This window comes from Hippocampus zosterae, chromosome 16, assembly GCF_025434085.1.
Source record: "Hippocampus zosterae strain Florida chromosome 16, ASM2543408v3, whole genome shotgun sequence".
Taxonomy (NCBI): Eukaryota; Metazoa; Chordata; class Actinopteri; order Syngnathiformes; family Syngnathidae; genus Hippocampus; species Hippocampus zosterae.
In genome coordinates this window covers 18,102,176-18,118,252 of record NC_067466.1, presented here as the reverse complement: position 1 = coordinate 18,118,252, position 16,077 = coordinate 18,102,176, and the positions used below count along the sequence as shown (strand labels likewise).

At 46.2% G+C, this 16,077-nt stretch overlaps 3 protein-coding genes and 1 long non-coding RNA gene across 4 annotated transcripts in view; 2 read left to right on the top strand and 2 right to left on the bottom strand.

The window, feature by feature from the left end:
• The window catches only part of jade2 (jade family PHD finger 2), a 39,076-nt gene extending 31,249 nt beyond the window's left edge, over positions 1-7,827 (top strand). The window contains 4 exon segments of the mRNA XM_052047340.1: positions 2,347-2,487; positions 2,950-3,095; positions 3,329-3,879; positions 3,881-7,827. Of these exon segments, the coding sequence (XP_051903300.1) occupies positions 2,347-2,487; positions 2,950-3,095; positions 3,329-3,879; positions 3,881-3,959 (917 nt within the window). The 3' untranslated portion in view covers positions 3,960-7,827.
• The window catches only part of LOC127588577 (transcriptional coactivator YAP1-like), a 147,207-nt gene that overhangs the window by 87,239 nt on the left and 43,891 nt on the right, over positions 1-16,077 (bottom strand). The gene's annotated exons all lie outside the window — the stretch shown is intronic.
• LOC127588600 (uncharacterized) lies at positions 6-2,142 on the top strand. Its single transcript, XR_007959129.1, has 2 exons — positions 6-1,492; positions 1,697-2,142. It is a non-coding gene; the product is annotated as an uncharacterized LOC127588600 (long non-coding RNA).
• lrrc32 (leucine rich repeat containing 32) lies at positions 10,351-14,738 on the bottom strand. Its single transcript, XM_052047342.1, has 2 exons — positions 14,422-14,738; positions 10,351-12,970 (listed from the first exon to the last, which is right to left on the bottom strand). Exons 1-2 carry the CDS (start codon positions 14,536-14,538, stop codon positions 11,120-11,122), a joined length of 1,968 nt encoding a protein of 655 aa, XP_051903302.1. The 5' UTR covers positions 14,539-14,738; the 3' UTR covers positions 10,351-11,119.

Below are 16,077 nucleotides of genomic sequence, written 5' to 3'. Positions count from 1 at the left end.
TAAAACAGCCCGTGCGTTTCACACATCGATCAAGACGTCTTGTCTTTGTGGCGTACCGCAGGGTGTGCTTCTAAGTCCTGTGCATTGTCATTCGCTTGGAGGTTGTTGGGGGGTTTTTTTGGGTTTTTTTGCGCTGTCTTTTACTGGTTTTGCGTTCTACTGCCTTTGTTATTCATTCATTTTTTTACTGTTTGTTGAATTAATTATTCCTCCCCCCCCCCCCCCCCCATGTACAGCATTTGGGATACAGCGATGTTTGGTTTAAAGTGCTGTAGGAATGCAGTTGAGTTGAGTAAAAGTAATAGGAAGGGAATACAACGTACTTTTCAGAAGGCCAGCTCCTATCTAATTTGATTGTGTCACGTTCAAATTTTTTGAAATTTTGAGTTTTAAGCTTTTCTTGAGCTAAGATCCATGATGATCAAACTGATAATACACACTTTTTTACTGTGTGTGTGTGTAGTGAATCAGTTGCACGTTTTAAATTGAACCTACTGAAATAATTTTCTACAATATTCCAATCTATTGAGTTGCACCTGTCGATCCTGACAAGAACCCTTTTCGAATTATTTGAAGTGGTACCCGACACAAAATGCGGCACTGTCATCCGACACGGTTTTCTAGGCCACACACACATGCATGCAAGAGTATGAGTATTGTTATGCAGGAAGTGCAGCACATTTACATTCCGACTGTGACGAGCTGACAGCGGTTAGTTTTGGGCTCTCTGATCTGCTCTCGCCTGATGTGTGTGTGTGTGTGTGTGTGTGTGTGTATCGGGCTACGACAAAGGCAGCCAAAATGAGGAAGGAGAGGGTTGAGAAGGTTTATGGGATGGCAGTCCGAGTAAAGATAAGAGAGGGAGGGAAAGAGAGGGTTGAGGGAGTGAGGAAGAAAAGCTAATGAGCCCAGGTATGAAATAGGACACACACACACACACACACACACACAAACGCACAATTATGCTGCAGTTGAGTGCATCTGGAAAGCGAGGTCATTAATCATTCTGCATAACGTGTATCTCCCGCACAGCGAGAGAAAGGTGAGAGGTCCTCCGAGCATAAATATAAAAAGTCATAAGAATTAAAGCAGCTGCGAGTAAACAGTCTGAAGGAAACCAAAGTGTCAGCAGGGGAGCTATTGCATGAATGGAATGGCTGGAATGATCTTGAAACGGCTGCTTCTTGCCAAAGTGCTGTGGCTTCTTGTGGTTTTTTTGGGGAGTGGGGGGGGTGGCTTTTGAGACTTTTGTGTGGGTCTATTTGTGATAGACGTGGCAACCAAATCCCACGTTGCTCAGTGAAAGTGTTTTTTAATATAAACGTGTCGAACAAGATTGTCATTGGAGGACCCCTCTATGTCAACCGAAATTGGTTGCTTCAACCCCAAATACCAGACCCCCCCTGACTTTTCAGGCATGGCTTTTTTTTTTTTTTTTGGTGGCTCTTCTCGTGATCAACCTGCCTACCAAATTTCACGTTACGAGGTGAAAGTGTTTTTTAATATAAACGTGTTGAACAAGATTGTCATTGAAGGACCCCTCTATGTCAACCGAAATTGGTTGCTTCAACCCCAAATACCAGACCCCCCCCCTGACTTTTCAGGCATGGCTTTTTTTTTTTTGGTGGCTCTTCTCGTGATCAACCTGCCTACCAAATTTCACGTGAAACTGACCCTGCGGTCTGGATTCTCAAAGCAGCCCCCGGGGTGAGATTTTAGGCAGTGTACCCTCCCCCCCCCAAAAAAAAACCCCGTTCACCAGGTTGAACACAGCTGCAAATCTTTGAGGCTAAGAAAGCCCTCAAAATTGAGATTTATACGACCTAAGATCGAGTGCCTGCACACCGCTTGCTCGGTGAATAATGCCCATAAGAGCTTGTAAAATGGTGTTTTAAAGCACTGCTGATGGAGCTGGATCTGTGCGCAGATTACAAGCTGCAGGGGGGGGGGGGGGGGAATCTTCCACTCTTGTCCTTGAAAACCCCAAAAGATCTTTTTTTTTGGCCCCCTCCTGCTGAGCTGCAATGCACACAAAAGGGGAAAAAATCAGATTAGAGAAATTAAAAAAATGGGGAACACGGTGGCAAAATTCTGTTGCGGAAGATTAGAAACTGTCACAATGGTGAACAAAAAAAAAGAAAATATCTCTGGACTTGATGAAGCAGCATGTGGCTCAGGCTTTATTATCATACACTTTGATCAAGGTGAACAATCGCGTGATTTTAAATCACACCTGCTAACAAGAAAGGTGCTAGCTGAATGCCGCCAGTAGTAACTCATAGTGTGGGGGGGGGGGGGGCGTACTAAATACCTTGATAACATCTCCTTGTGTCTCCCCCCCCGCAGAGAGAGCCCAGAAGGGAGGAGGAGGAGGAGCAGGAGGAAAGAGGAAGCAGAGTGCAGGGAAGGAGAGCGGCAGGAAGAGTAGCCCTGACAAGCGAAAGGAGAGATGGGAATCAGACAGTAACTCGCTGCTTAAAGAGCTAGGTACACTCCACCACCGGATTGTCCGCGCTCCGATTATTTCAACGCTGTGCCGCCTTGCCGCTGCCTTCTGATTCCCCCCCCCCCCCCCCCCCCGAGGCGCATCGCTGCGGGGCTCTCAAAACAAACGACATTCTGTCAATTTTCAGTCATGTCTTATTTGTCCCCTGATGTAAGGTTGCCTAAAAACACGCGTCACATCATTTCCATGGCGCTGTGTTTACCTTCCTGCTCATTTTTCCGCCCCCCCCCACCCCCCTCCCTCCCTCGCTTCTCCTGCAGAGGCATGCTGCGTCATGGAAACAAATGCGTTGTGTTTAATGTGTGGTGTCCCAGCCACCCAAATAGCACCTCCTGCTGTCCTACTTGGCACATCATCCCTGAAGAATTGACACAGCCCGGGAGTCGAATTAGCTCCGCCTTTTTTTTTTTTTTAATATGAAACCTTGTGTTTGCTTTCTGCAGGTTTGTCCAAGTCCTTCCCGTTGGACAACACCTTGTTTGACAGCTGGCTGGCTCAGTCTGTGCAGATCACGGCCGACGACACGCTCAGCAAGTGGGCTCTGGGTTCACGGCACGGGGACAAGAGCGGCAGTCTGCTCTCTGACCAGGTAACGGTCCCAAAGGTTCCTCAGCCTTTAAAAAAAAATAATAAAAATAAAAATCTGTATTTCGGCCCCTTGAGCCATTTTCCCTTAAGAACATGGAATTAGCTCGGCATGTCTCTCACGAGTAGACCCACGGAAAAGTCTCAAGATCCCATGCCGGAAAAGACAGGAAGTCTGCCATTTTCATTTTTTACAACCCCCCGCTAAAATTTCCCAACTCGCTGCTTGTCCTGCAGCTCCTGCAGGGCGAGGAGAGTTTGCTCAATCTGATGATGGAAAACTCCATGGAGTCCGCGTGGAAGACGCCCCATCTGGGTCGCAAATCCCAAGGCAGCTGCAAGCCCCGCCCCCGCGGACACTCGCCCTCCTCTGGCGCCGCGCCGCCGCCGTCGCCGCGGATGCTTCTGTGCGCCGGCTCGGGGTCCTGCGCCTCCGCCGTTAAGGCCGCCTGGGCGGGCGCCAGGGCGGAGGAAAAGCACGGCTCCCGAAAGGGGTCCCGGGGTTTCTCCAGGGTCCTTCACCGCCACCACCTCCGCCGTCACCACACCAGGAGCTCCGACCTGCAGCCGCCCATCTCCAAAATGGACTCCTGCCACATCTCGGAGGACGGCGGGGGCGGCGTCACGTCGAGGCCGCCGCCCGCTGCGCCGACCCCGCGGCTACGCGTGTCCCGCCAAGTGAAATCTCGAGGGCGAGCCGGTGGTGGAGGGGCGTCCGAGGCCAAGGACCAGCGTTTGCTCCATGGCGACGGCTACTTTTCGGACGGAGAGCAAAGTGACTTGGACACGCGGAGCGCGCAAGCTCCGCCTGCCCCAGTTGCATTCCGGGAACGAGGACCTGCTGAGGCGGAGCGTCATGGCGTCCTAAGGACCCTGAACGCACCGTATACATGTTAGCGCTCTCCTTAGCCCACTGGCTCCACCTGTGCCCTGAGCATTCTTTGAATGTAGCCACTAGCCTCCTCGCGTCTCACCGCTAAGTTCCGAACGGAAATAGGAAGCAGACGTCTGATTTATTTTTTTTTCCTCCGAATTCTACGCGTTAAAAGACTTTGTTGTCGACATCTTTGGGGCATTCTTCTAAATATCTATCTACCGAGGCTGGTTTCAGGGTCTTGTTCGAATAGCAAGTGGTGTCGGAAAGCACAACTAGCGAGCAAGTAGCGTTTATGAACACAGAAAAAAGAAGCTTGGTCATTTCCAGATCGAAGAGCAGTTGTAGTTGGAAAGAAGGAAAAAAAAGACCATACAAAAATATTCTTCCTTATTCAAAATTCCGTTTGTTTGCCTGAAATAAATTCTGTGCCTTCTGTCGCACCCCTCTCCCCTCAAAGAAACCCCCAAGCCAAACAATCGCCAACCAATCAGCTGTCGCCCAATCCAATTTGTAACAATCAATGCGAATGTGTCACCTTACTTAATCATTTTTTAGAGTGCCTGAACAAAGGATGTACGGACAAAGCTTTGTTTTGTTTTCACCATCAGAGGTGTTTTCAACATCGTGCAGTGCCAGTTAACAGCCTCTAGAGGGCAGCATTTAGGACGTCCGACTTCCTGTTCCATTTACTTTTGCCGACGGATGACGTGGCTCGGCGTTACAAGGTTGGCCGGCAATTTGTGCGTTTGAGAAAAAAAGAAAACATTGCTGTTTTTGTACTGAAGGAAATCTGCGGTTATCTCAGGGGTTTTAAGAAAAAAAAAAGGTTTAAAAAAAGAAAAAGTAATGTCTTGATAACTCGACCAACAATTTTTTTTTTTTTTTGCGAAATTAAATGATTCCGCTAGCGACCGCTAACGTATCTATCTGAATAAATATATATATACTGTCTATATAGAAATACTGTATACATATCTACTTTGTATGTGTGTGTGCATATATATATATATATATATATACACACACACATACATATAAAAACGACATGTATGTCGAGATTGAGAAACTTCCATGTTTGGACGACTACTGAGCACTCGGTTTGGTCACTTGATCATAATGCCGGGACCAATCGTGCATGGGCCCACTTTTTTATGCCCTGCGTTTTTTTGGGGGGTCGGGGGGTTGTTTGTTTGTTTTTTTTTTTTGCGTGTGTCGCTCCGCTAATACGACGATTTCAAAATGGCGCGTTGCTGCTGAACTGATCACACAGTCACTTAAAGCAGGTTTTGGTGTAACAGGGTTTGATGATGCGACCAGACGTCAGCTATCAAGTGTACGCGCTCCAAATGCGGTCCCGAAACTCCCGAATGCGATCCCGCTGCTCCTGTATGTGTGCGCAACACTCATTGATGTGCTCGTGATACTCCCGTATGCATCGCCGACGCTCCCGTATGTGTTCCTGAAAGCTCTCGAATGCGCACCCGACACTCCTCTATGCACTCCTTCCGAGAGGAGGCTGTTATTACGATTATTAATATCATTATTCCTGCTGGCTATATGACAATGACAACCGTTGACGTTTTCCGTGTTCCTTCCAAGTAGACAGCAAAGATCGTAGCACGTAGTAGTGAAGCGGCGCGGTGGAGTAGGCGGCTCGATGTACTCGAATTTTAACCGCCACGCCTTCTCCTTAGTGTAGACAAACCGCTATGATACCATATTTACAGTGTGGCGAACACGCCCTTTCCTTCCTCGCTTCCTAGCCAAATGTAGAGCAGGGGTTCTTTGCCTCCTGTGTTGAGTAGATGCTAAGCTAATTCTCGTGCGCTACTTTGGACTCGCTGTTGGCTGTGAAGTACACATCATATTCCAATTTTTTTTCCCTTTAATTTTTATGTATTTTTCCCTCACGGGATTCCGGTCATGTGTTTTTAAACACCGAAATAGTCAGACCACATGAAAACACATTCAACCGGTAGCACTGTAGCCTGAAGAAAGTTTGAGGAATAGACATGAAAATGCCGAAGGAGTTGAACTACGTTTGGACTGTTAAATGAATTGATGGCACTTATGAATACAGTATACGACTTCAACTTCACCCTGTTATCGGCAGCATTTTACAGCAAAGCATCGACACCCGGGCTGAAATGCTAACTTCATTGCTAGCTTGTAAATGACAACCGGTTTCAAGTTAGTGTCTCACTCACAATCCCTTCCCCCTACTGGCACAAAGTGGTATTACAAGTTAATTTGCCTTTGACTTCTGCATAATCTTACCTTTAATCAACTCAATTTTTTCAGGTTTTAAAGCAGAGCATTCCATGCCGTTTATCCCAAGAGTGCTTTTACACTGGCACTCTTGAGTTTGCTTTAATCCAGTTGGTCCACAGCAGTTAGTAGGTTGTCATACACGTGTAATAGTTTCTGCCTTGTTTTGTTTGGGCAAGAAGATAATACGCATTTGGCTAATTGCTGGTGTAATTTAGCCATGTTTAGCTTGTCCACGTAGTTATTAAATTGAATTGAATACAACTTTATTGTCAAATGTTAGTCATTAAAAAAAAAAACGCTCTCGAAAAATCCAACTTCCTGTAACACTCTTGTGACCAATCAAAGAAGAGAGCAGCATCAGAATGTGGTCTCGTACACTCTTGAGTTTTTGTGAACCAAACCCTGGGGGGGGTCACGGACCAAGTTACAAACCCATCAATTGATTCAGAGAAGAAAAGGCCGACTACGGGTGTGAAAGCACCTCAATTAAACACTTAAAGTAGCACTTAACTCTCCTGTGACATTTGTTTCTCAGGATCGGTGATATTGTTCCTGGGTCATTTTGACCCAGCGCGTATTTGATTAATCATAAGTGGATAAACCAAATGGAAAAAAACTAATTGTATCAATTGTATTTATTAGTTTGGATATTTTTTTTTTGCCATGAAATGGGTCAATTTGACTCCGAGTGGTGTTTCATGATCCTAAAGTGTGAGAAATGAGCAATCTTAATATCTCCGTTATGAGCCTTTGCATTACAAACCTGTGAAATTGTATCTGTTCATAACACTTCGAAGCCAACCAGAAGACGTTTCCAAAGAAACAACTCCTTTTTGGGTTTAAAATGGGTCAATTTGACCCAGAACAGAACAGGAGGGGTTTAAAATGTTTTCTAAGCACTTATTGGCTTAAATCGGGCAAATTTTCTCTTTGTGTTCATTTAAAGCATCATCCTCACCAGCACCAGATTGAGTCCAGATTATGTTTAGACTGGGTGTGAATCTGGATCAGAATCTAAGAAAGAAAAAAACAAACCATCAATCTTCCGCTGCATCAAAAGTTTCTTTTGTCCAACACGTGAATATGAATGTCGCAGGGGTTTTATCCTTCTGTCTTCTTTTTGTTTTGAAAGAATGTTGTGCCATTTGTGAATAGCAAAGAACTATCAAACATATATGAGAAGAAGAAAAAGCTATTTTAAATTATTTTTTATTTTTCTCTGGCATTTTGTTTTGCTATATTTATTTTCTTGTATTAGAATCTTTGTAGAAGGGAGGGACAAAAACAAACAAAACGTGTATTTTTCCTTAGCGCGAGAAGCCTATTTTCTTCCTTTTTGTACAATTTGGATGTTTGGGGCGAGACTTTGACAAGCAATATGATGATGTCCTTCCTCTGTGACTGTATATCTGCATGCTTTTCTTGTGTGTTGCCTTAACCACGGCTGCCAATTCCCCCCCACCCCCCCCCCCCACCCCACCCCACCCACACACACACACACACACACAAACCTCTTATCCGGTGGTGTCCCACCCGGTCTGGTCCAGTGCAGTCCAATAAAAGCAGTGCTTTCTGTGTACCCCCAGGACGGTTGCATTCGACTTCTTCCGCACCATACTCATCAAGCACACCTTTGCGGACGTGCATGACTTCATATGTTGGTGTACGACGTTCACGCTAAAAGGAGAAAGTGTATGCGAACCACGGACGTGTGCCGTATGAGTCAACAAAGAAGTCATTTCTGTTTTTGTTGCACTTGGTTGCCATCTAGCCCGCCTGATGTCAGAAGATGTCATTTTGCACTCGAGTAAGCTTGTCAAGTCGAAAGTCCCGGAAATTGAAAAAAAAAAAACTTACCAGATAAATGAACCAAACATGCAAATTTTGGTGACAGGCAACGCATTGTTCAGTATTTGGCGTCATAATGCAAGAATAAAATCTATAATGTCAGTTGCATCTCTAACGCCCTCCAGTGGTCATGTAATATGCAACTGATGACATCACCAAGACATGAAACTCCCATCATCCAACACAGCATAATTTGAATATTAAAAAAAAAATCTTTATATTGAATACAATCCTAATATTTTCTACATTTCTGATAAATAATAATATGCATGCATAAAACAAAAAACTGAAACCTAATAAATGCAGTTAATCAAACGGTACACTTTTGTTTGTTCCAGTTGCGCCTCAACGATGCCTCTTCCCGTCTCCATCTCATCAAAGGGTGAGTAGTTTATTTTATTTTTACCTCCTCTTTATGTCCAACAGTGATTTTGAAATCTGATTCCAAGTCCTGTGCAGTGACATAAATCTATGATGATGATGATGACAGTTTGACCCTGGAACAGATTATGTCCAACATTGTGTGTGTGTGGGGGGTGGGGTCTCGAAAGGGGGTTCTCAAGGCTGATTGACAAGGTCACAGCATAGACCTTTTATCGATATGAAGCTGAGACCAAATATATTGTCTGTATATTGAACTAAAACAATAAAATGATGAGTAATATAAGTAATAATGATTTCAATAAAACTAACAATGTAAATAATTCAGTTTAAAAAATTGAGATGAAAAATCTAAACCTAATTAAACTCAAATCAATATCAAAGTAAACGACCATTGTTTTGTCGCACTTGAAATCGAGAGGCTTGTCGGTAAGATTCTGTGCACCAAGAAGCGGGGGTCCGGAAACTAAACAAGATCCTTCAAAGCTATAAATAGTGTTGACAATATTGCTGCATCGGCAGTACTTGTTCATTATATTATGTGTTTATTATTTTACTTTATGTTCACTGTTTTGTTAAGTGCTTTGTTACAGCTGCCGCTGTTGTGAAAGCTCTATATAAATCAGCTTGTATTGTATTGTATAGAAATCATTAGCCTGGTGGTGTTGAGTCCATTGTGAAGTCGTGAACAGACATCCATGTAAAGCCAATTAAGTGTGTGTGAGTGTGTATTTGTGCTGAATGCCAAAAAGCTGCCGGTGAGAAATTGAAGTCGTTGCTGATCTTCTTATCTTTGCGAAAATAAAATACTCACTGACGTCTCAGGCGCCATCTGGTGGACGCTCGAGGACACGCTCGTGGCCAACTTGGAACATAATTTGAACGGAACGCAGCGCCCCCTGGTGCCCGCGTGGTAATTGCTGCTGGCCAGTAAACTGGCAAGAGCCAGATTGATACGTTAATCACTCAAATTAATTCTCCACTGTGAACTCGCAAATAAATAATATTTAGCAATCTACCAACCATCTATCCATCTGGCTACCCTTCTAAAAAGTTGATTTAAACCTTATTGTATTTGTTATATTTGATATTTACATGGCGTCACGTGTCATGACTATGTCCTCCAATTCTAGAAGGGCCCATGAATCGACCTAATAACTACCTATCGCTTCAGTTTACCCTCCGTTGTTGTGGATTAGTGTTAGTTTGTGAGTCCCTGTATAGTCACACTTTTTTTCACCTTTTTTTTATCTCAGTGGGACTTAAGTGGACTGCTGAGCATCACCATGAGTCACCGGCGGCTTCAAGAGAACACAGACTAGTAAAGTGAGTGACTGAGATCTGCTTCAAATTAACCTCCCCCCCCCTAGGGGCTGTTCCGAACCTCCTTGGACCATCCTGTAAACACATATTTCTCCTTATTATTATGATTGGCATCACATTGTTGTTTACTGTTGTGTTGCTAATACACCCGAGCGTGTGTTTAGTCTATCAAATAAACAGATGAAGAGCCCTTGTGAGCGCGGCGTAAACAACAAAAAGTCTAGACATTTGATTGTGGTTATTATGGCTAAAAATAGACCAGATTTCCATCTCGGCTTTCCTGTGATGAAGCAGAGCCTTCAACGGGGCCGCTTTGACATTAGCGCCCTGCGCTTAGTATCCCATCTGTTTAGTGTTTACACAATATTTAGTTAGTCAGTTAGCAACCATGCGAGTCTCCATAAACAATGAGCAAGGCTTTGTCCAAATTGTGTGACAAATACTTCAAATTTTGTTTACCTTTGTGCAAAACATGTCGCAACAAGAGCCATTAGCATCGAGCATCCGAGTACAATCCAGATGATTTTTGTCTCTGTGACGAACAGACGGAGAAGAAGGAAAGTGTTTGGGGGTTTATGTTTAATCACGCACGTTTTCGGTGTATATCGTGATATGAAATGACTTTTTGGTACAAAAAGTGTGCCATCATAGTTTTTAAAAAAGTGTCACAGTTTTTATTATTGCGAGTGCTCAGTCCAATAATTTGATTAAATTCATCCTGGGTAATACAAAAATAAATTATAAAAACTGTTATTAGTGTTCACAAAATGACACAAAAAAAAATAAACGAGCGTAAGCGTAAAGTGCAAAACTACTTCTCGAGTCTGAAGAGGATCGGTCGCCAGACTCCAATTACGACAGTGGACTTCACCCACACTTTTTTTTTTTTTTCATGAGCTTTGAGTTCAAGCTAATGTCCAGAAAAGCTAAATGCTCATCCAAACTGTCCCCTCGGGTGTTCCTTCTCTCCAGCGGTTTAATTCCATCATCATTCATTTCCATTTATTTTAAACAATGTTGATCCTTAAACGTTAGCATAAAAATGGAATTTATCAAGCGGCAATAAAATGGAGACCGTTGACTTAAACCTGATTGGTTATTTGGTTTCAAATTGAAATCAAAAAAGCAATCCACGATGAAGACATTATTAGTCGAAAGCCATTTCCTAGATTGAGGGATTCTGGACTCTTAAAAAAAAAGTAAAGACCTTAGCAAAATTTTCAGCAGAATTTTAAGCAGGTGAGGTCAAAAATCAGATGTTAAGATCTTAAAAGTCAGTGTGTGTGGCGGGGGGGCTATAATCCACTTTTTCCTAAATAAATGATCCTTCACGCGCTAAATCTTCGGATATGCTTCCCCTTCCTCGACTTGCAGTATTTCACCAGCACTCCCAAGGCAATCGCAGCCAAGAACACAACCCCAACGATGACGACGACGACATATTTGGCTTCCTTTCGTCCCCGACACATTTCCCGGGTCACTTTCTCGATGTTGACCGGTTCCGAGCCATCGGCGAGAACGCAAGTCGCCGCCTCGATGTCGGGCACCACCACTGCCGAGTGCTGCAGCAGGCGCACCAAGTCCGGGTTTCCGCAGCAGCTGAGCGGATTGTCGCCCACGTAGAGCGTCTTCAGCGAGTGCTCCAACGCCGCCACGGTGCCTCGCTCCAGAGTGACCAGGCTGTTGTTCTGCAAGTTGAGGGTCTCGATAGACAGCTCTCGCTTCCACGCGGGGAGGCTGGTCAGGTGGTTGGTGGACAGGTCGACCAGTTTCAGGCTCCTCAGCGATGACACGTCCGCGTTCAGGCGGGAAATGTTGTTCTCCCTAAGAAGGAGCTCGACCAGGGAGTCCTCCAGACCGGCCAAGGAGTCCCGGTGCATCTCCAAACCGGGATTGAGGGACAAGTCTAGCGAGTTGAGAGGCGTGTTGGCAAACGCTCTGTCCGGCAAACTCTTCAGATTGTTCTGAGAAAGGTAAAGGGTCCGGAGATTCGGAACGGAAAAGAACGAGACGCATTGCGCAGGATTTTGATCTGGTTTTGTCTCTGAGGAGCACACTCGAAGATTGTTCTCCTGGAGCTGTAGTAGTTTCAGACTCGGAAGTCTCTGGAACGTTTGATGCGCTAGGGTGCTAAGGTCGTTACCTTGCAGGAAGAGCTCCTCCAAAGCCTGGAGACTGCCTTCGCCCAAGGAAAGTCTCTCTAGGGAGTTGTAGTTCAGGTTGATGATCTTGGCTGCGGGAAGGAGGTCTTTGTCGCTGACGGAAAACGAACTGACGCAGTTGTTGCTCACGTTGAGGACTTCCAGCGACGTCGTGGTGCGAAAGAAGGACTCCGGCAAGTCCGTGAGCCGGTTGTAACTCAAGTCCAAGTGTTTCAGGTGCCTCAGAACGGTCTCGGGTGTCTTGGTCTCGGCCGCATCCGTCACGTTAACGCTATGCAGGCGGTTGCGCGACAGGTCCAGGTGTCGGATTGTGTTGTTGGCGGGCAGCAGTGGGAAAAAAGGCAGTTTGTTTTCGCTCAGATCCAGAAAAGCGAGATGGTACGGCTCGGCCGATGCGGTACTCTGGAAGAGCTCCAGGCTGTTCCTGCTGAGGTATAACACTCTCAGCCGTCTCAAATTGAAGTCTGTGATGCAGGCGATGGAGTTCTGGGACAAGTCCAGTTCCACGAGGCCTTCAAGAGAGTCAAAGGCGCCGTCTTCGATCTCCAAAATGACGTTGTTGTGGAGGCTGATCCTCCTCAGGGACGGGGCGCCGCTGAAAGTGTTTTGCGAGATCTTGGTGATGCTGTTCCTGCTCAGCGATAGCTCCGCCAGCCAAGGAGAATCGGCGAGGAAAAAGTCTGACATCCCCGTGTACAAGCCATTACTGGAAAGATCCAGAGACTCCACCGCCGCCAGTCTTCCGATTTGAATTTTGGCCAGAGCAAACTCGTTGAGATGATTGCCGGAGAGATCCAAGACTTTGAGGTCAGGCATGGCTTCAAAAAGTCCCGGCTGAATGAAGCGGATCTTGTTGGAGTGCAGGTCCAGGCGATGCAGGCCCGTGTGGCCGGCGAGGGTGTCGCGGCTGAGATTCCGCAGCTGGTTGTGCGAGAGGTCCAGCGCTCGGACGCCCAAGGGGAGGTCGGCGGGGGTGCCGGTGAGGCTCAGATCGCTGCAGACCACCCTCGTCCCCACCTGCCGGCGGAGACAAACACAACGCGGCGTGTTGGCGGGATCTCCTTGAGAAAATAGCAACATGACTTTTGTTTTTGGGAGGATGTTGGAGGAGGTTTACGAGCGTTCATCCGTCCGATAAAAACTTCACGTCTTGATCTATCTGTTGTTTGGCTGTTTCGAGACGCAACATCATAAGGCTGCCACTAAGCCCCACTTCGGCACAAATCTTTCCGATCAATCGGGGGGGGCGGGGGGGGGGGGAATTCCAGAAGGAAGCGTCAACAAAAGCGCCTTTATTAGCGTCAGTTATAAAAGTACCTCTTTGTTGGGTAACTTTCTCTCCCTTGGCACAATCTATAGATAGGAGACCTATGGAGTTTGTAATTGAAAACAGATGGCCAGAGGACCCCCGCCATCCACCACCCACCCCCTTTGCCCCCCCAAAAACAGCCCATAAAACTGTCTCCATCTCCAATTTCTCACGGAGGCCTTTCGGATTCTCGGCATACTTGCGGTTTTGATGAAAAGCTGCTCTTTGCTTACGCGCCGAGACGTAAACAAACACCAGCGACTTTTTCGTGAACCCCGTCCGGTCCACTTCAAGGATTTAAGAACCTGAAGTGGATTCGCGTTCTCTCCTTTCAACCATCATCTATTCATCCATTGATTTTCTTTTCTGATTTGTTTCCGGATGGGGCGTTGATTGGTCCCTCCTACTTTAGTTTGAGCCAAAAGTGATGAGGGGCTACAGGGGCCTTGGAGGGGGGCAAAAAATGCAAAAGTAGTTTTTTTTTTAAGACTTAAATGAGAAGCAGGTCTCAAGGTGGATGTGAGGATTTTGGATTTGGGGGTTCAGGTTGGTTAACTCATTCAGTACCAGCCAATTCGAGACCAAATCTGAAAAGACGTTTAAAAACGTCTTTGGGAGTGAACGAGCCTTGCTTAGGACTGGTGTAGGTTTAGAGTCAAGAGTGAGCATCCGGTTTACCGTTTGGTGTTCGGATTAGCACGGCAAGGTTTGTGTTTCGGGGACGCAGTCACTCATGTGAACTTTTCGTTCTCTTTTGCAACCTCGTGTGATTCAATTTCTCGTCACTTAGCAAAGACTCCTCGTAGGAATTGCTCAGAACATTTATAAAACAGGAAGGGGTGTGCGGGGAGGGGGTGGGGGGTGACTTACATTCCCACTTTGTCATCCAATTACAACATCGCGAGTGTCGGTAATCGACGTGTACACGATTTACTGGGGAAACCTCTGGGCCAAAAAAGTCAAACGTGATTCACCAAACAATCTCTAAAGTCCAATAAATGAAGCGGCTCAGGCAGATTAGGAAACTCATCCCTGTTGCCATGTGCAACGTATCCAAATACCCCCCCCCCACCACCACCACCCCCCCCCTATTTTATTTACATTAAAATGTCAGGAATGTGCTTCCACCTCGCAAACACTCGTCGTAACATTTACTTACGATGTGGCAGGAAGGGCGATGGCGAGGCGGGCGGACCGCCGTCAGCGCGCAGCCGACCAGAAGCGGGAAGAGCAACGGGAAGGCGGCCATGTTGCTGTGGGACAAGGGGGACATCATCAGCGGACGCGTGCGGAGGCGCAGGATGCATGCTGGAAGTGTGATCGAGCCCGAGCAAAAGAAGGAAGTAGACCTGTGCTGACCTACGTGACGGAGCTATTTATGCCCGAACAAAAAGGGGCTTTTTTTTTTTGCTTTTCTTTTTAAGAACTGGTTCGACGGAACGCCAGTGACTCGGCAAAATTCATCAAAAGGGCATTGTGATGTCACTCGACCTTTAAAGCCGATTGCTTCTTGATAAAAATATACGTCACGTGACTGCGAGGTAAACTCCAAAGGGGGGGGGGGGAATTTTGTTTTATTTTGTTCAAGCGAAATTCAAATTTCAAATGTTCAGGCAGACAAAATGAAATGAAAAGTGAAGAGGAATCTTCCGACTTTTCACGAAAATCAAAAGCATCTTTTTGAGCCGGAGTCCATTTAAGTCTGATGTTGTCAGGCAGGAGGATGAAGACAATTTCTGCAAATTTGGCCCAGCACATATTCGTCAACGGCGGCCATTAAATATTCACCGACAGGGGGTGCGAGGGTGTGTTTGTCTCATAGACGACTCTTTCAATTCACGTCAGAAGTCAAACTGCCGTCCATGTCAAGTCGCGAGTCTTCAACTCACCTCCAGCTCACGTGTAGTCGTAAGACTTTAAACTGAAGCCTGAGTCGAGGTCTAAAACCGAATGGGGGCCTCAAGTCTTTCAACCGCAGTCCCTGGTTTTTTAAAATTCAAATCATGTGAGACGTGCTTCGTATCTTTGAGGGTTCGAGTCCCAATCAAGCGTAAGACCTGCCGTCCCAAAAACCGAAGAGCTACTTTCCAAGTGAAGTTTCTGGGCTGGAGTCTCAGCCAAATCAAGTGTCAATCGGTGAGCTGCGACTCTTGAATTTTTGATTAAAGCTCCCGTTATCTGCGTCTTTGATGCTGTACGTGACCGACTTGCGTTAGCCATTCGCTGTCAATAAATAAACACGACTTTCCGTTTGACAAGATGTCACACAATCTCCAACGAACGTGTACCTGACTCTTGGCAGACGGCGAATCTTTCCAGCGCGTCCTGCCCGCGTCGATTTCACATCGTCACCCCCTCGTGTGCGCACCCCACCTTCCGACACCTCCAAAACGGGATCGATAGACACGGCACGGCCGCCGGAATCCCCGACGCTCTTCTCAGCTGACTCTTTTCCTTTCTTCCTCCTCATGCCGCTCGACTCGGACTGCTCGTTCCAGCATCCTGTGAGAACATCCTGCAGGGCCACCCCCCACCCCTCCACCTTCCCTTCACGGACCCGCTCACTCCTTCCCTCTCTTCTAAGGGAAATGCCTTAAAAGGGGGGTTGGCAAGTCCGATTGGATTCCTCATTTCAAGGAGGCGCATGTTTATGTCTTCCGCAAATATCCCCGATTTATCAAAACCTGATGCCCCCCACCCCCCTTTCTCTGTGTTATCATCAGGAGGAATTTGGGGCATTTAGCCAAAAAGTTGAAAGGTTACATCTGCTTTTGCTTAGCAAGAGAAACACTCTTTTTATGACATTTGAAACAAG